This window comes from Ursus americanus, chromosome 9 (genome assembly GCF_024610735.1).
Source record: "Ursus americanus isolate L20-20 chromosome 9, mUrsAme1.1.p, whole genome shotgun sequence".
NCBI lineage: Eukaryota > Metazoa > Chordata > Mammalia > Carnivora > Ursidae > Ursus > Ursus americanus.
In genome coordinates this window covers 3,552,630-3,577,649 of record NC_142135.1, presented here as the reverse complement: position 1 = coordinate 3,577,649, position 25,020 = coordinate 3,552,630, and the positions used below count along the sequence as shown (strand labels likewise).

General features: G+C 48.9%; 1 protein-coding gene across 10 annotated transcripts in view; it reads right to left on the bottom strand.

The window, feature by feature from the left end:
* TRAPPC9 (trafficking protein particle complex subunit 9) overlaps window positions 1-25,020 on the bottom strand; it is a 596,424-nt gene that overhangs the window by 393,423 nt on the left and 177,981 nt on the right. For 9 of the 10 annotated variants that reach the window (XM_087864581.1, XM_087864582.1, XM_087864586.1 and 6 more), the window contains one exon: window positions 22,405-22,557. The exons of the other annotated variant lie outside the window; for it this stretch is intronic. In XM_087864581.1, coding sequence (XP_087720707.1) covers window positions 22,405-22,557 — 153 coding nt within the window. The remainder of the gene's footprint in view (window positions 1-22,404; window positions 22,558-25,020) is intronic. 10 annotated transcript variants of the gene reach the window in all.

Here is a 25,020-nt window from a genome sequence, read left to right as displayed (position 1 = left end):
CTGCCGTGGACACCAGCAGCGGCCGACACCATGAACTCACGGGGGTGGATGCGTTCCAGCAGCACCAACACAGGCAGCAAGCCGGAGTCTGCTGGACGGGCCATAGCCGGGGACCCGCATCTGCACCTGCCACCCCTCCCGGAAAGCACCCATCATTCTCTGCCTGTTCTTCCCTTGAACTCACCTGACAACACCCCACTCCAGGCCAAACCCCTGTCTACCTTCTCCACAGTGGCACCTGAAGTCCCAGGTCGAATGGGGGGGGGGGTGGGGGAATCCACGCAAGTGCCAAGCAGGCTGTCTTCAGAAATGCAATCACACACCTGGGCCCATTCTCACTACCACTGAGCACCCTACCGTGTCCAGAGTAAGTCTTCCCTCTCCTCACAAGTCACTACCACCCACTCCCCTGCCCCCTCCCTGCTGAGAAGCAGACCCCCAGGGGAGCAGAGAGGCAACGAGAGGAGAGGGGAGGACCAGCCCTATCTCCCATCACTGCTTCCTTCCACCCACCTGCGTCTAGGACCACACTTGTGTTCCTGTTAAGGGATGGCCTGGCTCCTCCCACAGGCCAGGTGCTCCCTGTGAACACCCTCCCTGGGTGGTCTACAGCTCTGCCCCTCTCCTTTTCAACATCCTTACTGAGATGAAACGGCACAGAATAACCTGCACACGTTTAAAGTACACAACTGGGGGAGTTGACACTCCTAAAACAATCCGTGTGAGTGAGACAGCGAACACAGCCATCAACCACAAGCGTCCCTGTGCATCCTTGTGCCCCTCCCCCACTACCATCCTCCCCAAGCCTCCTCCCAGCCCCAGGTAAGCACTGCCGTTACCAGAGAGGAGTTCACATTTTCCAGAAGTTAATTCAGATGGAATCATACACATTACACACTCCTTTCTGCCAGGCTTCTGCCACTCAGCACTCACCTTGAACTAATTCTCACATACCATGTGTATCCACGGTGGACACCTTTTAATTGAACAGACTTTCAGGGAATGGCTCTCACAGCTTGTTTGTCCGTTCACTATTTATGAACACTCCGATTACTTTCAGCTTTTGATGATTAGAAATAAGCTGCTCTGAACACTTCTGTACAAGTCACTGGGTGGACACGTGCTGTCATTTCTCTGGGTTAAAAATCCAGGAGTAAAATGGCTGCGTCATTTGGTAAACGTATGTTTGATCTTCCAAGAAAGTTGTTAATGAGCTATTAATGTTTGTGAATAATCAGAAGGACTCAAAAGAACAAGGAAGAGACTATCAAAAATGAGCAGGCCATTTGATAAAGAACGGGACATGACCTCTAGAACAGAGACAGGACCACATGGCGCTCATCAAAGAGCACATCCAAGAGTCTGGCGCCGCAGACAACCAAGGGACCCAAGGTGTGGCTCCACCCTACAGCACGCAAGACACGCTCGGCACAGGACAGCTTCCGTCCGTCCCTCCAGGGCCAAGTGTGAAATCCAGGTCACAGCAAGGCCTCCTCACAACACCCAAGGGGGACAACGGGCCACAAGAGCCAATTTCTAGTAAGATCCCACCTTGGAGCCTGCTGACCACGGTTCCCTTTGCTGGAAAGGGACATCACTGGAGTCCCTGGCCACACAGGAGACCAACTAAAGGGGACTTTAAAACCATGTAACAGGGGTGCCTGGGTGGTTCAGTCATTAAGCATCTGCCTTCAGCTCAGGGCATGATCCCAGGGTCCTAGGATCGAGCCCCGCATAGGGCTCCCTGCTCCACTGGGAGCCTGCTTCTTCCTCTCCCACTCCCCCTGCTTGTGTTCCCTCTCTTGCTGACTGTCTCTCTCTGTCAAATAAATAAATAAAATCTTTAAAAAAATAAAAAATAAAAATAAAAAATAAAACCATGTAACAGTTCTGTTGGCATCAGGCTATTACTGAGTTGTGTCCTCTAAAGATGGTTAGTGGGTGATACTGAAGCAGGGGACACTCGGCCTAAGATAAGGACGCTCACGGCTGCTGGAGACAGGGCCCGGACCTGCGTGTCTCCAAGTGCAGCTTTCTCTTCTCTGGACACCTTCAAGACAAGCAAACGCTTCCCAGTTGTCGGCCACTTCCACGCTCCACTGACGAAAATGGGCAGCTCCCCTGGTCAACACACATGGACCCTGGCATGGACAACAGTGCCCTGCACAGACCTCTCTCCCACACCGGAAGCACCTCGGGCAGGAACTGTGCATCTTTCGTCTGCACATGAACCATCTGTCACAGTACCTAGCACACGGCATATGGGCTACATATCTCCTGGGTTAACAAATGCACCTAATCATTTCCTTGGTTACTACGGATGGGAAAGGCCTCATACCCTCAGGCCACTGCCCAGCACATAGGTACCCAGGGCCAGCCTCCAGGGCCATCACTCAGATGGCCAGGGATGCACAGGCCCCTAACGCTGCATGATGTGATGGCCCACACTGCAAGCCTGCATCTAAAAACACTTCCTCAACATGAGAGGAACCTATGAACGATTTTGTGAATGAAGGACTTCATGAAGGAATAACTGTCCAAGGACAATTTTTAAAAAACCACAATAAATCACTTCTCTGTAGAGGAAGAATCCAGAATGGATTGCTTTGAAGGGGGGGGGGAGGGTGTTCCTGGTCACCACACTGGGCCAGGCAGGAAATAGGTAACTTCTTGGCCAGGACCTTGGGAACAACTGGAGGGAGTGTGGTGACCTGGCCTCCACCCAAGATGTCACCCTTCTCTGTCCTCCTCAAAGCAGCTGTGGCATCATCCATTGACCCCGTGTCCTCCTGGCCCAGGCCTTCTCCCTGTGCACACAGAGAAAAGTAGTCCCAAAGGTCCAAGAGATAGGAGGATCTGGATTCGAACTGCAGGGTATCCCTGTGTTTGTCCAGAAGCAGATTGCTGAAAGGGGTCTGGAAGCAAAGTCCTGGCACTGCCAACCCCTGCCTGCAGCCCTGGCCAAGACCTCCAGCATCACTGATCAACGGGTGACGGAGAGCTCTTCTCGGCTGGGTCTCAGAGCTTTTACATCTTGTTTACATCTGTTATTCCGCTTCTGCTTTAAGACAAACACAAATAAACATTCTTTCTCCAAAAACAGCCACAGAAATAGCTCAGTTAGCATGTGTTATTTTAGGATAAAAATCAGGGAAGGTAAAGCAGAGTACTGCCAGTTTGAGATTGGACGCAGAATGCCTTTTCACGAGATGATAAAGGAAGAGCGGTGGTGTCCCAAGGCAAATCATGACATGTGCTTATTCTCCTCAGAAACAAGAAATTCAAACTACAACCTGAATGTTTTGTGTGCTCTTCACAGCAGTCCTCAAGCACGGAGCACCCCGTAAGACAAGGAATGCCCTTACTTCTTCAACAGCGAGCCGAATCACAGAACCACACGTCTGACAGTCTCCAGTCGGAACATTAACTTACGAAGCTATCAAAAGAAAAAGTACACCCCAGCGTCCCACAAAACCTTTCTCCCCCAACAAATCAGTGTTAATACCTATGGGCAAAGTCTCTCAAGGACTGACTGTGCATGTGCCCCTCACTCACACACTCACACTGTTCAAAAATGTAAGTTCCCGGAACCTGCTTTGCTCTTTCTGCCACAGGGTTTTCACCCATGCGTGAAAAACTGTTTTCCCCATCCCCCTCCTTTACCTACTTCAGTCCTGCCCTTTCTCTAAGCCTTACCTCCATCATCACTTCCAAAGCAAAGCCTCTCCTGGCCCCTTAAACTGTGTCCTTCCCAGTGACATGGTCATAGCACCGTCACCTTTCCTACCTAGCATTTAGCAAAGATGCAATTTTCATTCATTTGTAAAATTGCTGGTTTCTCTCACTAGACTTGTGCTAACAGTAGCCACTAGATAATGGGCCTTTAAAGTAATTAAAATCAAATAATACTTCAGATCTTCAGATGTACCATCCACATCACAAAAGATCAAAGCCGCGTATGGCTCGTGGCTACCCTAACGGACAGCTCAGGACAGGACACTGTCCCATCAGCGGGTTCTGCTGGACAGCACCGCACAGACGGAGCTCCTCGAGGGTAGGGACTGGGTCTCCGCTGACTCCTCAGAACAGAACAGTATATGGGATAAAATGGATACCCCACAAATACTTGTAAGGGAAAAAACATGAACTGTAATCGCTTACTTTACTCAACTACACGGTGCTTTAACAAAAACCACAGAAAAGATCATGTAAGTCCTATTACCTGATTAGAATGGAGTATTAGTAGTTACTTCCATACTTAAAACTAGGACATACTTCAAATATTCTATAATGTCCACTCCCTTATTCAATATTTATGAGCATCTAAAAGAAAAAAAAAACCATAAAAATTAGCTCATGGGGCGCCTGAGTGGCTTAGTCAGTTAAGCGTCTAACTCTTGATGTCAGCTCAGGTTATGATCTCATGTTCATGAGATCGAGCCCTGTGTCAGGCTCTGTGCTCAGTCTGGAGTCAGTTTGAGGTTCTCTCTCTCTTTCTCTCTCTTTCTCTCTGTCTCTCTCTCTCTCACTCTCCTCCCCACTGATCATGCTCATTCTCTAAAATGAATAAATAAAATCTTTTCTTTAAAAATAGCTCAAAAACTAGGTTAAAACAAGTAACTAAAATAGTTTTACTGGTGAATTCCAAACATTTAAAGAATTAATGCCAATTCTTCTCAAATTCCATAAAACCAAAAAAAAAAAAAAAAAACCCTGAAGAGAACACTTCTAAGCTCATTTTCCAAGGCCAGTACTATTACCCAGATACCAAAGTCAAAGACACGACCAAAAAAACTTCAGATCAATATCCCCACTGTATATAGATGCAGAAGTCATCAACAAAACATTAGCAAACCAAATTCAACAGCACATTAAAAGGATTATACACCACGATCAAGTGGGATCACTCCCTAGGATACAGACAGTTCAACACACCCAAGTCAATACGTGTGACAGGCCATACTAACAGAGTGAAGGACAACGTCCATACCACCTCAGTAGATGCAGAAAAAGCATTTGCCAAACTCAAAATGTTTTCATGATAAAAATCCTCAAACTGGGTTTTGAGGGAATGTCTCAACATAATAAAGGCCATATATGACAAACCCACAGTTACCATACTCAACAGTGAAAAGCTGAAAGTTTTTCCTCTGCAATCAGGCACAAGACAAAAGTGCCCATTCTCACACTTTTACTCAACATAGTATCAGAAGTCCTAGCCAGAACTAACAGGCAAGATGAATAAAAGCATCTGAATCAGGAAGGAAGAAGTATATTGGCTTTATTTGCAAATGATCTCATCTTAAATCCTTAAGAAAATCCTTAAAACTCAACCAAAAAAAAAAAAAAAAGGTTAAGTCTAATCAACAAATTCAGTAAAGTTGCAAGATAGAATATTAATATAATGAAGTCAGCTGCTTTTCTATGCACTAACAATGAGATCTGAAAAATAAAGAAAATCCCATTCACAGTACCATCAAAAATAATAAAATACCTGGGGATAAATTTAACCAAGAAAGTGAAAGATCTAAACTCTGAAAACCACTAAGACTTTGATGAAACAAATTCGTAATACAAATAAATGGAGATATCTCCTGTTTCCAGATTGGAAGAATATTGTGAAAAATGTCCATACTACCCTAAGCCATCTACAGATTCAATGCAATCCCTATCAAAACTCCAATGCATTTTTCACAGAAAAAGAAAAAGCAATCCTAAAATTTTTATGTAGCCACAAATGACCAAGTAGTCAAAACAATCTGGGGTGGGCCAGGGTTGGGGGGGAGAAGTACAAAATTAGAGGTAGCCCATGTCCTGATTTCCAACTATACTACAAAGCTATAGTACTCAAAACAATATGGCACTGGCATAAAAACAGACACACATACTAATGAAACAGAACAGAGAGCTCAGAAATAAACTCCCACATATACTGTCAACTAATATTTGACAGGAGAGCCAAGAATACTCAATGGGAAAGGACAGTCTCAAATAAGTGGTGTTGGGGAAAGTGGATAACCACATGCAGAAAAATGGAACTGGAGCTTTATCTGACACCATTCACAAAAATTAACTCAAAATAGATTAAAACAAAGGAACTTCAACAATGAAACTCCTAGAAGAAAATACAGGGGGAAAGCACCGTAGCATTGGTCTTGGCATCAGTTTTTTCATAGGACACCAAAAGCACAAGCAACCTAAGCAAAAATCAACAAGCAGGACTACAAATGGAGCTTCTGCACAGCCAAAGAACAATCAACAAAACGAAAAGGCAACCTCCCAAGGAATGGGAGAAAATCTCTGCCAATCCTATTTGGTAAGGGGTTAACATCAACTCAGTAACAATACATGCAACTCAGTAACAAACCAACAATCTAAAATGAGAAGAACTGAGTCTTCAAAGGAAGACCGGCAAATGGCAACAGGTATGTGAAAAGACGCTCCACATCACTCATCATCAGGGAAAGCACATCAAACCACAATGAGCTATTGCCTCACACCTGTTTTGGCAGTCATCAAAAAAGAGGTACAGGTCGGCGAGAATGTGGAGAAACGGAAACCCCTGTCCACTGTCGGTGGGAATGTAAACTGGTGCAGCCACTGTGGAAAATAGTATGGGGACACCTCAAAAATTTAGAACTACTTTATGATCCAGCAACGCCACTTCTCAGTATATATCCTAAGGAAATGAAAACAGGATCTCAAGGAGGTATTGACTCCCAAGCTTATCGTAACATTATAGCCAAGATACAAAAACCACTTAAGTATCCGTCCACAGAGGAACAGAGTAAAGAAGATGTGGTATATACACAATCTGACATTATTCCTTAAGAAAGAAGGAAATCTCACCATTTGCAACAATATGGATGAACCGGGACAGCATTATGCTAAGCAAAGTCCAAGAAAGAAATACTGTGTATCACTTATGTTTGGAATCTAAAAGACCCAAATTCATAAAAACAGACACTGATGGTTATCAGGGGCTGAGAGGTGGGGAAGTGTTGGTCGAAGAGTACAAGCTTTCAATGAGAAGAGGAATACATTCTGGGCATCTAGTGCAGGGCATTGTGGTTAATATACTGTTGTATATTACATACTTAAAGTTGCTACAAAAGTAGATCTTAAATGTTCTCAACACATAGGAATGCAAACTGGTGCAGCCACTCTGGAAAACAGTATGGTGGTTCCTCAAAAAGTTAAAAATAGAGCTACCCTACAACCCAGCAACTGCACTCCTAAGGATTTACCCAAAGAATACAAAAATACTGATTAAAAGGATACATGCACCCCAATGTTTATAGCAGCATATCAATAATAGCCAAATTTTGGAAAGAGTCCAAGTGTCCATCAACTGATGAATGCATCAAGATGTGGTGGATGTACAATGGGATATTACTCAGCCATCAAAAAGAATGAAATCTTGTCATGTGCAACGATGTGGATGGAACTAGAGGGTATTATGCTAAGCAAAATAAGTCACAGGAAGACAAATACCATATGATTTCACTCATATGTGGAATTTAAGAAACAAATGAGCAAATGGGGGGGTGGAGAAACAGAGGGGTAAACCAAAAAACAGACTCTTAATAATACAGAACAGACTGACAGCACTGGAGGCAGGGCACAGGTGATGGGGATGAAGGAGGGCACTGGTGATGAGCACCGTATTGTATGGAAGTGCTGAGTCACTACTGTACACCTGAAACTCATTACACTGTATGTTAACTGGAATTTAAATAAAAACTTAAAAAATGTTCTCACCACAAAAAAGAAACCAATTATGCGGTGTGATGGAGAGGTCAGCTAAAGCTACGGGTGGTAAGCATTTTGGAGTGAATCCAATCAGCACACTGCAACTTACAGTGTCATGCGTCAGTCAATTATCTCTGAACAAAGCTGCAAAAAATTAAAACCGCTAACTGCACACCTTTCATATGCTTATCATTCGGACATACAATCGTGTCAAGTGTCTGTTAAAATAGATTCTTCCACTTTTACTAGGCAACATCATTAGTTATCAGGGAAAGGCAAATTAAAACCAGAATGAAATACTACCACACATGGACCAGAAGAGCTGCAATGTAAAAGACTGACAACACCAAGTGGTGGTTAAGGATCTGGAACACCAGAACCATCATGCAGCTGATGTGTGTACATCCGAGCAAGCACACTGAAAACCTGGACGGCTATAAACCCATTAGAGCTAACATACATGGGATCTGCGACCCAGCAAAACCACTCGTGTCAGCTCATGTCCACCAAATATCTGTGCTAGAAAAATTACAGCTATTCATAATGGCCGAAAGCTGAGAGCGACTCCAACGCCCACCACGAGTGGATAAACTGTGGTATTTTAACTCAGTGGACTAGCACCCAGCAATAAAAAGGCACAAATGCAACATTCGACAACATGCGTGAATCTCAGGCATAATGTTAAGTAGGAAAACAAAACTTCTGACCTCCAGAACTTGAATAAATTAGTGTTGTTTAAAGCAAAAAAAAAAAAAAAAAAAAGACACACAAGAGTGTATACTCTATTTCCTCCCTATGAGTCAAGAACAGGCAAAACTCATGTCTGATGACAGAAGTCATAGGTCCAACCACCTCTGTGCGGAGTTCTCACCGGAGACAAGACTCGAGGAACCCGGAGAGGTGCAAGTTATCCATCCAGGTCTGGGCACTGGTTGCAAGGATGAAGGAGTATAAAAATATAAATTCATCCGGGGGCACCTGGGCAGCTCAATTGGTTAAGGGTCTGACTCCTGATTTCGGCTCAGGTCATGATCTCAGCATTGCAAGATCGAGCCTCTCGTCAGGCTCTGTGCTCAGCATGGAATCTGCTTGAGATTCTCTCTCCCTCACCTCCTCCCCCCACACCCGAAAATCTCTCTCTCTAAAATAAATAAAATCTTAAAAATAATAAAAATTCATCCAGCTATATATGTAACATCTGTGCTCATTACTGCATGTAAGTTGTATTTCTGTAAAAAGACTCAAATACTTCTACAACAAAAATAAGGTACCTGGGAATAAGTTTAATAAAATACTTTAAAACCTTTAAAGAGAAATTTAAAGTGTTATTGAAAGACATTCAAGATGACAAATAAATGGACAATATTGATTGATATGAAGACTCCCATAAAACTGTCAATTTTTCCCCAAACTGATGTACAGGTCAACACAGACCCTTCAGCATTCTAACAGACTACTCTGATGACTCTGACAAACTGAATCTAAAATATATATGGAAGATCAAAGGACAGAAAATGTCTAAAAACCTCCACGACAATCTAGAGAGCAGACCTGCCCTAGCAGGCGATGGCTAACGAGCAGCAGCTGCGTCTGCCTGGCAAGCTGGGAACCTGCAACAATGGGCCTGAGACAAGGACAGAGGTTTCCCACGAGAGGCAACACAGTCCCTATCAGTGGCTCCCCGGCTTGGCTGCACACGAGAATCATCTGGCACACTTTAAAAACCCGGGGGCCCAGGTCACACCCCACACCCATCGAATCCCCCAAACAAACTGAGGGCTACAGAGGGGAGGGGGGTGGGGGAATGGGATAGACTGGTGATGGGTAGTAAGGAGGGCACATATTGCATGGTGCACTGGGTGTTATACACAACTAATGAATCATCGAGCCTTACATCGAAAACTGGGGATGTACTGTATGGTGACTAACATAATAAAAAATCATTATTAAAAAAAAATAAAATAAAGATTCCCCCCATGATTCCAAAGTGCAGCCATGTCCCAGAGCCACTGGCTGGCCCCCAAACAGTAAGCCTGAGAGAGTACGGCAAGTCGGAGAGACACAAGTGATTTCGTGTTTCTGAGATATGAGCTCAACGCGGGAGAGGCTCAGCTGAGGGTAAACAGGACACCATGGCTGGACCACATAAGCCGCACCTGGGCCTTGATCCAGAGTCAATGCCAAGCCCTGGGAAGTCACCTAACAGGACGACGCAGGTTCTGCTCTAGGAAGGACCAGAGAGCACAGTGAGCAGCTGGGAGACCAACCAGAATCCAAAAACAGTTGAAAGGGTTAGAGAGAAGGGCTGGTAATACTTAAAAGACAAACCTACAGCCAGACTTGGTGTGATCTACAGCCAGAGCTCATAGCAAACCTCCCGACTCCCCAGTACTGAACACCTACCTAATTTGCTTGCCAGCGAATCCCCACCAGCTTGGCTGGAAAGGCAGTAATGAGATCAGGGAGATCAGTGGTCCGGAAGGCTTCAGCTCCAGGGGCCGGCAAGGGATCACCTGTTGCTGATGAAGGACAGCCAGCTGGGTTTTCGTTCTACCCTGGTGGCTTAGAAAGTTATCATCCCACCTGAATTTACATCAGAGAACGGAGTCAACCTTCCCACCTGCAGGGTTAACAGTGGCCCGGGGATACGGGCACCTCCACGGGTTACTAGACAGAGGTCTGGGGCAAGAACTCAGCTTCGGGGTGTTGTGAAGCTTTTTCTCATCCATAGATGTGCTCCTGAGAGCTCCAGGGAAGCTGGGCAAGCTGACCTTTCCCCAGGCTGAGCCACCAAGCTGTGAAGTTGCGGTTTGGGAGTGAGAAGGCTGGTGGGCGATACAGGCTGAACACAATGTCGGGCAGGCCCTTCAGCCCGTTGGGAACCTTGCCTTCAGAAAGGAAGCTGATAACCCACTGAACACAAAACGAAAGCAGTGTGTGATCCAACAACTGGCCAACACAGTGTGAAAATGACTGCAGGTCTGCGTTACAATCCAGGAGGTGGATTTCTGAGTTTAGCTCGGAGATGTACAGAACTGAAAAAAGCACAGCTCCCACACTTAAGAAAAAAGCTGGATAAACTGAAAACCAACTTTTCCTGAACCAATCAGAGAACTAAAGTCAGAGAGAAAACTAACCTGAAATCTGTTGACAGGCAGCTGCAGGGGAGAAACAGGGCCCCCAGCATTTGCCCACATGGGCTTCTGCTGGAAACCACAGAATCCAGTAAAAAGGATCAGCTAGAAATGGCTCAGGAATTGCTAAAGGCCTTGCATGGGCTCCAAGAGTGTAAAGCCCCTGGGTCTGCTGTAGGATCCTGGAACCGTCTCCTTGGAGCTGGGCTGGGAGGGGAACGCCAGCCACTGCACTAGTCCCAGCCTCTCCCCTCTCCCTGTGAGATCAAAGCCCTAACCTGCAAGGGGAGGAGCAGCAAAGACTGTGCCTGAGGGCGCTGATGGACACCCTCCACAGCTGGGGATGGGGAACAGCCACCAGTGAAACCTCCACCCAGATTCACCAGGCCCCAGAATTAAGAGCTTCACGGGACATGTGGTCAGATACACAGACCAAGGGCCTGACCTGGTGGGATGGTTACTGAAGCCATGTGAACAGAGAGAGTCTTGAGAAAGAGGGAACTGAGAAGATAGAAGAGGGCCTTGGGTGGAGCCCTAAGGAATTCCATGTGCAAGGTTGAAGGGGACAAGGGCAACTCTGCAGAGGAAACAGAGAGCTCCAGGCACAGAGCTAGGAGCTGGAGTTGAGAGACACTGAGGACGCCGGCCCTGCCTTTAAGACGCGTGTGGAAAGGAAGACCGACCTTGCAGACACAGTTGCAGCAGCTGGGGACCTGTGCGAGGAGAGAAACGCCACAGAGCTGCGGGCCACCTGAGGGGACAGCAGCACCACCTCTCAGGGGTACAGCGACAGATCTGCAAGAACAGGAGGGGCCTTGATAACAGGCCCTTGACATGGTGAGCTCCACCCATCCCTGATACTCTGCAGCCTCAGGAAAAACACACAATTCAATAAAATCCTTAGCCACCCTCAAAAAAATCGCATGTCTGTGAAAGCCTCGGGCATCTAGGAGTTGTAAAGAGAAAAGAGATACGGCATCAAGATTCCACCACCTTCGATTTCTGGGTAGTTCAGGATGAGTCACTTTTCTTTAAAAAAATAAGACTGAGATTTCCAAGAATTCGTATTTCTTTTCAAAGAGAGCAGCAGACCAGGACAAAGACCTGGACTAGCACCCCAATTTCAGAGCACAGTGCTGAGGTGAGGCAGCAGTATAAAAGGGAACGCAGTATATCCCACAGCGGCAGCTCTCGATCTCCGGCCACAGCGATAGGTTGAAGCATCCATTATCATGAAATTGGGAAGAAGCAAAATATAATGAAATGCCAGATGGAAATACAAGGTTGGGGTTTTTTTGTTAAGTGGGCTCCATGCCCAGCACGGGGCCCAACACAGGGCTTGAACTCACAACCCTGAGATCAAGACCTGAGCTGAGAACAAAAGTCTGAAGCTTAACAGACTTAGCCGCCCAGGCACTCTGGAAATACGGTTTTTTAATGTAAGTCTCCAGCTGTGGACAAAGACCTGAACGTGTTACCTTCCCGTAGGCAGAGCTTGTCTTAGGCATAATAAGCATGAGGCATTTCAGGCAAGAAAAAATGGATTTTTCCACAGGGAACAGAATAAACTCTAACAGGAGCTCACCAAACTGCTTGGCCAGCTACTAGACTGTGTGCCGCAAACACGTGAAGTCTTTCAGCGAAGGCCACCCAGCGGGGAAGGACCCCAGTTCAGGTCTTTGGAGGCTCCTTTCTGCACGACACCCTCCTCCTCCAGGCAACCAGGCTCTCTCCTGCTTAAGAAGCATGCGCCTCACCCTTGAACTGTTAACACCTGTCACCAACCACATCCAGGTGAATCCACCCACTCACCCTCTCAAAACAATCTCCATCACATCAACCTTCTGAAAAGCTCTCTATGGATGTCCAGGACCTTCCAATAAAGCCCACCATTCTTCTCCGAGCTTCAGGCCTCCCACAGCCCACCTGCCCCACCATCCTACCTAGTCCTCTCGGCCCAGTCCTCTGTCCCTCGTCTCCATCCCTACCCTCTGGAGTCGAGCTCACCCTTCAGTGAGGCACCATTCAAGGGCCCTGCATCCAGAAGTCTGATCATCCCGGCCCAGACGGCTCTCCCTTCCCTGACCTCAGGGTCGGGAACACTCGATGAGGCTTCACAACATGCCTATCATCCCTCATTCGGTAAATATCTGCTGGGAATCTTCTCTGAGCCAGGCTCTGTGCTGGGTGCAAGAATAGTGTGGGAGAAACTAACAGCACTGGAAGGGGCCAAAGTAACACTCAGGCCAGGAGAGGCCTTCAAAGAGGAAGTGACCAAAGCTGGGGCTAGCAGGCGAAGGCTGACGGCACTGCAGGTGGAGGAAAAGGCAGCAACTCAACACAATATTTCACAACACCGAAGTATGAAATGTAAAGGAGCAGCAGCACAAATGAGGCCGGGAGGGCAGGGGTTGGTTGGGACCAGATTTTACAGGACATTACACTCCAAAGTCAGAAGCACATTTGTTTTCCAGAAAAAGCAAAAACATAACAGAGGACAGATTTAAGAAGGCAAGGCCAGGGGCGCCTGGGTAGCACAGTCGTTAAAGCGTCTGCCTTCGGCTCAGGGCGTGATCCTGGCGTTCCGGGATCGAGTCCCACATCGGGCTCCTCCGCTGGGAGCCTGCTTCTTCCTCTCCCACTCCCCCTGCTGTGTTCCCTCTCTCGAGGGCTGTCTCTGTCAAATAAATAAATAAATCTTTAAAAAAAAAAAAAAGAAAAAAGAAGGCAAGGCCAGTGGCCAGGAGATGAGTGAGTTCCTACAGTGGTCCCCAGGCAGAGGGGGAGGGATGCAGGGACGTTTAGGAGAGAGCGCGGACAGGGCTTGGTGGGGAGCGGATGCAGCTTTAGCAGTGACAAGGAACAGCTCACTTCCAAGTGCACGGTGACAGCTCCCGTCCGCAGAGGAAGCAACGGAAGAGGAGCAGGTCTGCGGTGAGCTGCAGCGTATCGGGGTCCACATGGGTTGCACGTGAGCCGCTTTGGGGACTGCCAGGTGACAATGTCAGGAAGCCCACTAAAAATAGAGTTGTGGAGTTCAGGAGCAGAAATAAAGATTTCAGAGGCTCAGCACAGCATTGAAATTGTAGGTTGGGGAGCTGTTAAGATCATTTAGAACAATATGACATTAAAAAAGGGGCAAAGGACCAACTATTAGGAATGTCATTAGTTGGAATACAGACAAAAAGACAGAACCAGTGAGGGCAAGTCTGGAGGGAGGAACGGGCACCCAGACCTCACAGGGGTTGATGAGCGGGACCCTGGCCCAGAGAGGGGCCTGGCCTCAGCAGCCTGAGGAGAACAAGGAACGGAAGGGGAAAGCAGCAGCTGGAGAGAAAGCCATGGCTGAGGAAAGGGTTTGTTCTCTGCTACCTAGATTTTAAGATAAAGATTGACCACATTTACGGAGGGACTGGTACAAAACTGCTCAGACCTCGATGTGCAAAGGGATCCACAGGGGACCCCGTCAGAAACACAGATCCCACCCAGCGCCCTCGGAGGTCAGTTGAGAAGCCTGACAGGCCAAGGAACTGCACGTTATCAAGCCACCTCTGGTGCATGTTGTCCATAGATCGTGACTTAAAAAACCAGTGGTCAAGTTGAAAGGTCCAAAGAGAGAGGATCCTGAACACACGTCCAAGAATTTGCCACTGATTAGAGAGACCTCTTCCTCCAGGGTCAAACAGACGGAAAGACAAACGTACTCCAGATAGAGAAGGAAGCTGAGAACATCTCTGCCCAGTGGCCTCTGTGAAAAGTTGTGCAGGAGCGGGAAAGAGGACGGAAGGATGGCCTGCAGGTAGCAGGCGCCAAGGCACACGCGTGTCCGCAGCCTCTGAAGGAATGGCGTGGGGTCGGGGGGAGCTCCATGATGCAGAGAAGCGCCCTCTCCCCACAGTGTCAGGGTTCAGGAGACTGAATGAAGGCGGCTCAGCAGTGTCAGCTGGTTCCTTCTCGAGATGCAAAAGCAGCGGATAACCTGGAGGGCAGGATCTAGCATCACCCTCCCCCTCCCTCCACCCTGCCGTGGGCAAGATGCCTCCCATGTACTGGTATCATACGCCCATTACGGAAATTTCCAAGTCTCCACGTGTCCACAGAACTACAACAGCCCTTCCATTCTCTCCAGCCACCACACACAAGCCTGGAAATACCGTCCTGTCTGTTCCCTAAGGGAGGGGAGGGGCACAGAACGGCAGGACAGACTCCCTGTGGTGAGCAGGCCCCTGGTCTCTCCTGGTCTGTGCTGCTAAGCATCGCCATGGCCAGAAATGCCACGTTCATGTCCAACAGAAATGGTCAGCAGAGAAAGCTCACACTTCTCCTAAAAAACTGAGAGCAAAAAAAGTGTACAGAAAGAGAAAACCAAATTAACGGATTAAAAAGGAAACCCAAAGCAGGTGATGCTTTCATTCAGTCTCCAAAAGCATCAGCCCCAGTAAAATCAAATCACTAACTCGTCGATCTCGCTGAAAGTTCGTTATGCTCAAACATTCCCCAAGAAAAGGGCCCGTGCAGCAGCCTGACGTGACCTTCCAGACAATGCCTTGATGAAAAACCTCATGGATAAAAATAATTTTTCAATCTGGTCCAATGAAAAAGCTGTCATGCAAAAGCAGTATTATGAAAACATTTCTAATGTTTTTGTTCTTTAAAAACATCTTATGGTAAAACAGACCACTGACCAAGCTGCACAAAGTATGCTGTTGAATGAAGACCTACTGGAACCACTGCGCAGCTCAAGCGATGGGGCTCTGCCAGCCCCCGGGAGCCCTCAGCTGGCCTCATCACCATCACAACGTCCTCCCTCCCCAGAAGCTCGCCCTGCCCTGACCTCACAGCAGTCATTTCCGAGCTTTTCTTAACGCTCTACTCCCCAAGCACGGAGCCGAGAGCACGGGCGCTTAACTGTGCGGTGTATTTTCAAATACGGTGTTTAAATGTACTGTTTTAAGTTAGCGAAGTTTAACTCCAGGAAGCCCTTTTATCCCTTTGGCGGGGCGGGTGGGGGGGTGAAATAGACATCATGTCAAATTTACCATTTGAATCATTTTCAAGTGTGTCCTTGAGTGGTACTGACACCTTCACCCTGGTGTGCAGCTGTCCCCGACTCCAGCCGGGTTTCCCCTTACACTTTACCCTTGAAGAAAGCAGGTCGCTGGCCCTACTCTGGGCTGGTCCTGGATAACAAGTCGTTCTGTCATCGAGTCCCTGCAAATCGGCAGCTGGATCCAGAGCGCTGACCAGTCTCGGGTGTGATGCGTGGGAGCTGTGCGTTCTCCCCCAGCAGAACGTAACAGCTGCTTATCTCTTACTCTGTTATGTGGATGCTCACGGTGTTGAGCCACTCATCTACCAGGGATGCAAAATGATAGTACTCTAATTCCCTCATCCCTCCCCAACTGTTAGCTGGAGCCCTTGGGTAAAGAGAAACCCCCTCATCAACTATTGGGGGTCCAATGGTACACACACGGAAAAGCAGAATAAACACCCATTACTTGTCATGTTCAAAATAATGAACTGGTTCCCTGTCATTCGCAAAGGTGGAAGATTCTTTCTAGCAGCATGAAGACTGCAGGATTGAAACAGCTGTCACCCTCAGTGATTCTCAAATTGTCAGTGGCAGCACCTTCGGGTCCATCTGCCTGACGCCACCTCAGTTCACTCTGACAGCTCCTTGCTAGAGATCTCACGCCCTGTTTCAAGATCGTCCTACTACACTTCCTGCTCCCGACCAGGAGCGGACCAACTCCAAAGAGCCCTGGCTTCTCTTCTGATCATGATATGAGGATTTGGAAAGCTCCCTGCTCTGGGGCTGCTCAGTTTCCAGGCCTTGGCCACATACAGGGCAGACAGACAGGTAGACTCATTTTTAAATACCTCATAATTTCATTTTTTTAAAGATTTTACTTATTTATTTGAGAGCGCATGGGCACAAGCAGGAGGAGAGGCAGAGGGAAAGGGGGAGAGAGAAGCAGACTCCCCGCTGAGCAGGGAGCCTGATGCAGGGCTCCATTGCAGGACCCTGAGATCATGACCTGAGCCGAAGGCAGATGCTTCACCAACTGAGCCACCCAGGTGCACCATAATTTCATTTTTTTTAATTAATCTTTTTTTGAGAGAGAGAGATGCAAGCAGAAGGAGGGGCAAAGGAAGAGAATGTCCAGCAAACTCCCTGCTGAGCACAGAGCTCAACGCAGGGCTCGATCTCAGGACCCCAAGCTGAAATCAAGATTTCGCTGCTCAACTGGCTGAACTGCCCAGGTGCCCCAATACCTCACAATTTCATGCTGTTATTTTTATTCAAGGCCCAGACTACCAAAAAAAATTTTTTTTAAGATTTTATTTATTTGACAGAGAGAGAGACAGCCAGTGAGAGAGGGAACACAAGCAGGGGGAGCGGGAGAGGAAGAAGCAGGCTCATAGCAGAGGAGCCTAATGTGGGGCTCGATCCCAGGACCCTGGGATCACGCCCTGAGCCAAAGGCAGACGCGTAACGACTGAGCCACCCCAGACTACAAAATTTTTACTTAATCTCTATTCTCTTACATCTGTTACCTCCTTTCTTCCATTTGAGAATCCTAGTTCAAGACCAGGTGTTAGAATCAGATTGTCAAAAATTAATTACTCACTTTATTCCACATCAATACATAGTTTCTGAATACCAACGCCAATACTACCTCTATCAAAAGAATTACTAAAAGCAGTTTAAAACTACTTTTACAGAGAGTGGCATCATCATCACGGAGGAGTAAGAGTTTTCTACCATCTCCCCCCAAAGCACACTGATTTAGACAATCACCCACAAACAAGAAAACCTCTGTGGAGGTCCACGAGTCCAGTGGGGAAGAGCGGGCACAGCGTGGAAGCAAAACCCTCCACACCTGGGCACACTGAGGAGGGCCGCGTCTCCCCTCTGCCCCGCGGCACAGCTCAACGCCCGGGCCCAGGATTTCTCCCTCAGGGACGCAGAGAGCCTATGAGTGGGCCCCTCACTTCCTCAGCTGCGCAGGGTGGCTGCCAAGGAAGGCCATTGCCCCTGTGCCCCATCCACAATGCTGAGGTCCCAAAAATGTCCTTCGAGTCTTTTCATTAAATCCAGGATAGGATGAGGATCGCATATAGCATTTCACTGTTGGATTTCTCTTCAATCTCCTTTCATCTACAACCGCCCTCCCACCTGTTTTTACAAAATGGGAATCATTTTGTAAAATCATCTACTTTCCAGAGCTGCTGGGAAGGTTAAACAGAAAGAGTCCAAATCAAGTGGCCGGTCCAGGCTTACATGCGGCATCTGCCATCGCTCAGTAAATATTACCTCTCTGGGGCGCCTGGGTGGCACAGCGGTTAAGCCTCTGCCTTTGGCTCAGGGTGTGATCCCGGCGTTGTGGGATCGAGCCCCACATCAGTCTCCTCTGGTATGAGCCTGCTTCTTCCTCTCCCACTCCCCCTGCTTGTGTTCCCTCTCTCGCTAGCTGTCTCTATCTCTGTCAAATAAATGAATAAAATCTTTTAAAAAAAAATATTACCTCTCTGCCACATGCCTACAGCCCACACAGAACCCAGGGTCCTGGTTTGCATGATAGCTATACTTACTGCTCTAAATTCTTTTTTTTTTTTTTTAAGATTTTATTTATTCATTCGACAGAGAGAGAGACAGCCAGGGAGAGAGGGAACACAAGCAGGGGGAGTGGGAGAGAAAGAAGCAGGCTCCCATCGGAGGAGCCTGACGTGGGGCTCAATCCCAGAACGCCGGGATCACGCCCTGAGCTGAAGGCAGACGCTTAACGACTGAGCCACCCAGGCGCCCCTACTGCTCTAAATTCTTAAAACGGCACCTAATTTCAGTAATCTGAGTCCATGCTGGAAAAGCAAATTTGGTCCACAAGTGCTCCCTGGATGAAGGTTTCTGAACGTGTTCGACTGAGAGCCACACGCGGGTCACCTCCCAGTCCCCAGAGGCCACTGAGGTCACAGCTGTCTCCAGGCCCCTCTCTGGTGTTAAGCCAGCGTAGCCAGCACACGGTGTAATATCAGCTCCGGCGTGCAACACGGCAACTCAACACTTCCATCCGCCGCCCGGTGCCCGTCCGGGTCAGCGCACTCTCGATCCCCTTTGCCTACTTCACCGTCCCCCAGCCACCGCCGCTCTGGCAGCCACCAGGGTGTTCTCTGTATTGGAGAGTCTGGGGGAGTTTTTGTTTTTTCCTCTTCTGTTTGTTTCTTAAATTCTTGACTCCTTAGCCTAAACATACAGTGCATCATCCACTCACCAGACTCTGGAAGGTCCTTTGTGGGCCTTGGTGCCCACCTTTTCTCCTCTATAAAGCCCACCCTGGTTGTGAACATTAAGATTCTGTGCCTCAAATTCTAAGTCTGCTGTGGAAACAAGCATCATCGGTGAGGAGGGCATCTGGTTAGTAGCCACCACGTTCTATCTCACACGTGTGCTGCGGCTAACTGGTGGGAAACGAGGCCAGCCTTACATTTACAAACCACTTAGTGATATGATCCTAGCCCCTTTGATCTGGTTTTATTTTAAAGGATAGAGAAAGGTATTCCCAGACTACAAATCTCGGGCTACAACTTTACTTTCAGCGTGGAAGGGCAGAGGCAGTGCTCCAGAGCTCTGTAACAAAAGGCAGAAGACACAGCAACAGAACAAACCTGTCTGCCTGAGCACAGAGCTCACACAGCCGCCACAGCGAAGACACGTACGGTTTCCCCTGGAGGCCTCCTGTCGTGTCTCTCAGGGAGACGCACCACCTTTGGCAGGTAGCCAAGTCAGTGTCCTGTCCTTTCGTCCTCACAGCCAGGTAGCTCAGCTGGAAGTCTGCTCGCACAGACAGGCCCCTGGGACGGTATCTAATCAAGCACTCCCTGGGCAGGTGTCAGGCACCATTGATTCTGCCAAACTTCCTTCTTGGAAAAAAGAAAAGTCAGAACCTCTGTCTGTAACCCTCTGTCTACTTGCAGAAAAATGTATTCTGGTGGTATCGAGCAGTTTCCAAACAGAAAAAAATCTATTTGATCTGATATTCTTTAAGCCCTGGTATAATGTTAAATCCACTTGACATTTTCACAGTTTCTAATGTGTCCACCAGTAAACTGACTTTTCTACCTTTGTTAATAATATACCAAAAAAATGTTCAGCAAATATTAGTATTATTCAAGGAAGCTCGTTATGGTTAAACACTACAGAGAGCACAGGAGAGCAAATTTCACGACAAGTGTTATGGACTGAATGTCTGTGTCCTCCAAAATTCCTACGTTGAAGCCCTAACGCCCAGGTGACAGTGCTCTAAGGTGGGGCCCTGGGAGACAATGACGTTGAGACGTGGAGCCCCCCCACGAAGGGAAAGGGAGGGGGAAGAGGCGCTCACACACTCATCCAGACTACAAACGGGCAGCAGCTCTTTCTCTGCTGTGGCCCAGAGAGTGTGAATACACACTGAATAGGATAGACGGGGTCCTTGTTCCCTGAAATTTCTCATCTACAGGATGGAGGCAGATAGACAGGAAAAACCAACAGGCCCTTCCAGGAACAAGCGCAGTTAATAACACACGTGCTACAACAAGAATGACGAGGGCCAGGGTGCTGGTCCAGCGGACGTGGTCAGGGTGGCCTGTCTGCAGGGGAGACTTCTGACCTGCGATCTGAACAGTCAGGTGTGGGTGTGCAGACTGTGGGGGAGAGCATCAGGTGAGAGCAGAGCCAGTACAAAGGCCCTCAGGCAGGACAGCTGAGCACACTCTGGGGACAAGGTGGCCAGTGTGGCCAGAGACGCCTCAGGGGCACAAGAGGGTAGGAGACAGTCCCCATCATAGCAACACGAAACCATAACTAAGCTTTCTCTCTCGAGTTCAACGGGACAGCATCATTCCTGAGCACCCATGTACGGCTGAGAGAGACTGGCCGAGAAACAGAGTCCCATTCCCACAGAGAGACAGATAGACATCTCATCCCTGAAGGTAATACCCACTTCATAACTGACAGGCCTCTGGGCCTCCGTACCAGCTGATTCCTTGCAAGGCCAAGGCCTGGGGGGCCCATGCTTTTTCTCCGTCAAGAAAACTTCCTGGTTCAGGCCCAAGGCACACATCAACTTGGTGATGATGTTTCCCCACAGGACCCTGCCAGATAAAGTGAGCTGCATCTCATCATGTCCCTGAGTTTCGGGGCGCTCTAATCCCATACTTATTTTTCCGGCTGACCCTCTGGGTCACAAAAGGGTTACAAGGACACACTCTGGAGTCAGGCTGCCTGGATTCATAACCCAGTTCTGCCACTTCCTAGCTGGGTGATCTTTGAAAAATTACTCAGCCTCTCCAGGCCTTCATGTCCTCATTTGTAAAGTGGAGACGTTAATAGCACCCACTTCACAGGACTGCTGCGAGGATTAAGTGAGTTGATTTATGTAAACCTCTTAAATATTAGCTGCTACATCATCACTGTCCTGCAGCAGACAGACCCTTCCTCATTGCTCATCCTGTGGTCCAAGAGCCTCGTCCAGTGCTGTTTTGTAATACGAGACAGTCAAATGTCGTGTAACGCTACGGACGAGGGATGGGGAGACAGAACATAACTGACGCTTGTTGAGCCGTCACCAGGCTGCAGCTGGAGTGCAAGTCCTCACAACAACCCCAGAGATGCTCATGATCATTTCACAAACTAGGAGACTAGAGAAGTCGAAGTCGCTCACCCAAAGTTACACAGTAAGTTCTAATGACAGAATCTGCTGTCTCACTGTACCCTTCAACTGGATGCTTGCGGCCCCAAAACTCCTGTGTTGAAGCCCGAACTCCAAACGTGACTGTATTTGGAGACAGGGCCTGTGAGGAGGTGATAAAGGTTAACTGAGGTCATAGGGTGGGGCCCTAACCCGACAAGGCTGCTGTCCTCGCAAGAGCAGGAGGGGACACATGCTAGCACCCTGATCTCAGACGTCCAGCCTTCGGAACTGCGGGCAGTCAGCTTCTGTCGTGTGGACACACTGTCTGTGGATCTTGTTACAGCGGCCTGAGCTCACCAGTATGCCCCGCGGTGCCTCCAAACGGGTGCATGAATGCATACATCCTTTCGTAATCTGACACAATTAATCCAGTAAATCTTACTCCTAATCAGCTCCTCCTAATCCCACAACGAGTGTAAATGCCCATTTTCTCCAGATGCCACCTCCTTACAGAAACCCCCAGCCTCTGAAGGAGAACTTTATCATCACAGCTGATTAGATCCCAGCAGTTATACTTGAAAAAATGCAGCAATTCCACCAATTTAAGATGACCTCCTGGCAAATGAGCACAAAACAGTAAAAAGTGTGAATTAAGAAATGATTTAACTGGACAGTACCTTTATTGCTTTCAGATCTGTACAGGAACTCAGTGAGCGAACGAAGTGCCCAGGAGAAGTCTCAAGCAGCTCGAGCTAATGAATGGCAAGTTACGGCGAGCAGGCAGCAGGCACCAAGGGGCCACGACCCGCTGATTAAGACGGGGGGCGGGGGGAGGGGGGGCTTACCGTCACTGAGGTCTTGGAGGAGATTCTCCTGGCACGAGAAATCCAGCTTCACCTTGATGTTGACCACGAAAGTGGCCACCTTCCCCGGCTGCAGAGGAAACTGGGCAAGGGTTTCTTCCAGGTTCCAGCTCAAGAAGTCGCCATACAGTTTTTCTACAATGACAGTGGCAGTGGTGACCGGGATGGCAGAACCAAGGCAGCATGTGATTTACCAATCCGCGCGGAAAACCCTGATGCAGCCCCAAGAGCAAAGGAAAAGGCAAACCATTTAAAACATGATAGATCAAAGTACCAAGAAAATTCCAGACTCATGGGTGTTGCAAGGCAATGACCCGTGCCCGTGAGCGAGGCACGGGGGGCCAGCTCATCCCCACTCCTACTGCGTGGCTTCCTCTCGCCAGCAAAATCAACGCACCCTTTGCTCTTATAAATGGAATCGGAGCTAACTGGAATTTCCCACAACGAGGACTGTCTGGGTTATGTCACCTTAAGGAGGAACAGATCCACGTCGAGTGGGAGAAGCACAATGAGTAGGAGAGACCCTGTTCAGGAAACAAGGATTCAAAATCAGCAGCACGGGACCGGGTGCCGCTCCTGGGACCCGCGGAGCCTGCAGAGGGGGCTTCCGTGCTCTCCTGCAAACCCCCCTCCGCCCGGCAGAGCCTGCGTGTCAGAGTCAGACGGCCTCGGGTCTGATGCCGTTCCGTCTCTGACTAACTGGAGCAGATGGAGGGTCATGATTCTCTTAAGCCAAGGTGTCTCCGTGTGGAAATGGGGTGACAAATCCCACATCACAGGGCTCTTTTATACGTTAAGCAAAGCAGTGTCTGTGAAGTGCCCTGAAACTAAAGGCGCTAATGCACTGAGGGGGAGGGAGGGAGATGGGAAGGAGGCCCCATTTGTGCCATTTCAAAGCAGCTGTGTCACCTTCATGGCTCCCATGCATGCCAGACAACCCCTGCTTCAGTCCTAAAATCAAGGCCTAACATCAAGTGCTGCCTCGGCATCCAGTGGAACCAGGAGGGCCTGGCCCGGCCTCACCACAAGTCTGGCCCCCACCCTGCGTCCATGAATGCCCCCATACCTCCCCCTCCGTCCAGCCAAACAATGCTCCTCCCCCGAACAGTCCCAGCTGACCCCCAACTGGCGGATTTCAGCTCCCGGCCAGCCATGGACTGATTCAAACAAGCCAACGACATCCTCCCGCAGGAACCAGGGGCGCCCACGCCCCTGTGACTACAGAGCCTCCCACAGCCCCTGGCTTCCCTCCGTTCCCGAGTGTAACCCCCGTGTGGCCCTGTGTGTACACAGTGTCCTCCTCCCCCAGGCTGCATGTGTGACGAGTAAACTGCTGTTATCACTGTCAGGGGCCGAGGGTCATGTGTTGGGCCATCCCCATCACCCCAAGTCGAGACCCTGTGCTCAGCAACCAGCTGGTAGGAGATCATTCCAACAGGCTCCTCCTTCCCCCGAGAAAGCCCTGCTGGGGTTCTCCGCTCAGGGCCCAGCTCCCTGGCTCTGCTCCTTCCCCTCCTGCCCTAGACCCGTCAGCCCCCAGCTTGCTGCTGCTCTCCCCTCTAGCTTACCTTACCTTTCCATGAACCAATTCTCGGTGCTAAACGTCCTGTGTCAAAATAAGGCAGCCAAGGCTTCGAGAAATTATGTCACTTGTCCCTGGTCAAAACCCAGAGCATGACAACAGTTCCAGAACCACAATACTCACCCACTTCCCACACGGAGGCAGCGCAAGGCAAAGTTAAACATAAAGTCCTGCTCTCGGGACGTATAAGTCGTCCACATAAGAATTCAGTGGGAGATGGAGCGCTTGACCATGGCCCTTACTGAAGAACCCAGGGCTGATCCACGCTGCGAACAGTCCACATGGTGCACTTGATCCAGGCACGGTCCCTGCAGAACCGGCCACACTCTGGCCATAGTCCACCTACCAGACCACACTTACTCTCAGTGGCCCCTCAGAGAGGGGTGCTTACAAGCAGGAGCAGCTGGGGTAGTGTCCACACCAGACGCTGAGAAGCCATGCCATGTCCCTCTGTCGACTCAGGCACTCACTGCACACCTCGAACAGGCCAGACCCTTTCCACACGCAGCTGATCTCGCTCAATCACCACCAGCGGAGTGGTGGCTATCACCCCCACAGGAAACCAGAAGGTGAAGGTACTTGATCGAGGTCATTCAGCTAGTAAGTACAAGACGTGGCGTACAACGGGCACTCGTAAATACCAGCTACACCCAGCATCACCAATGCCACGGGTTCACACAGTGTCAGAGGCTCCGTAAATGCACGTTACTACAGTAATTCAGAATGACCAAGGGAAAGATGGGTAGTTGGGAAACGGATGACAATCGTGGGGCATGCTGGCTCCTGGGACATAAAACTGATGACTACATGGGGCAGAGAGTCTCGACAGACCCGGATGGGGGGGACCTGCCCACAGCCACAGATGCAATGCCCTGGCGAGACAGCTATTCAGGCTGGAAAGGTGGGGAGAAGTCAGGTAGGTTAAAAAGATGGAGTGGGAAGGGCACCGGGGGGCACAGTCAGTTAAGCATCAACTCTTGGTTTCAGCTCAGGTCATGATCTCAGGGTCCTGGGAT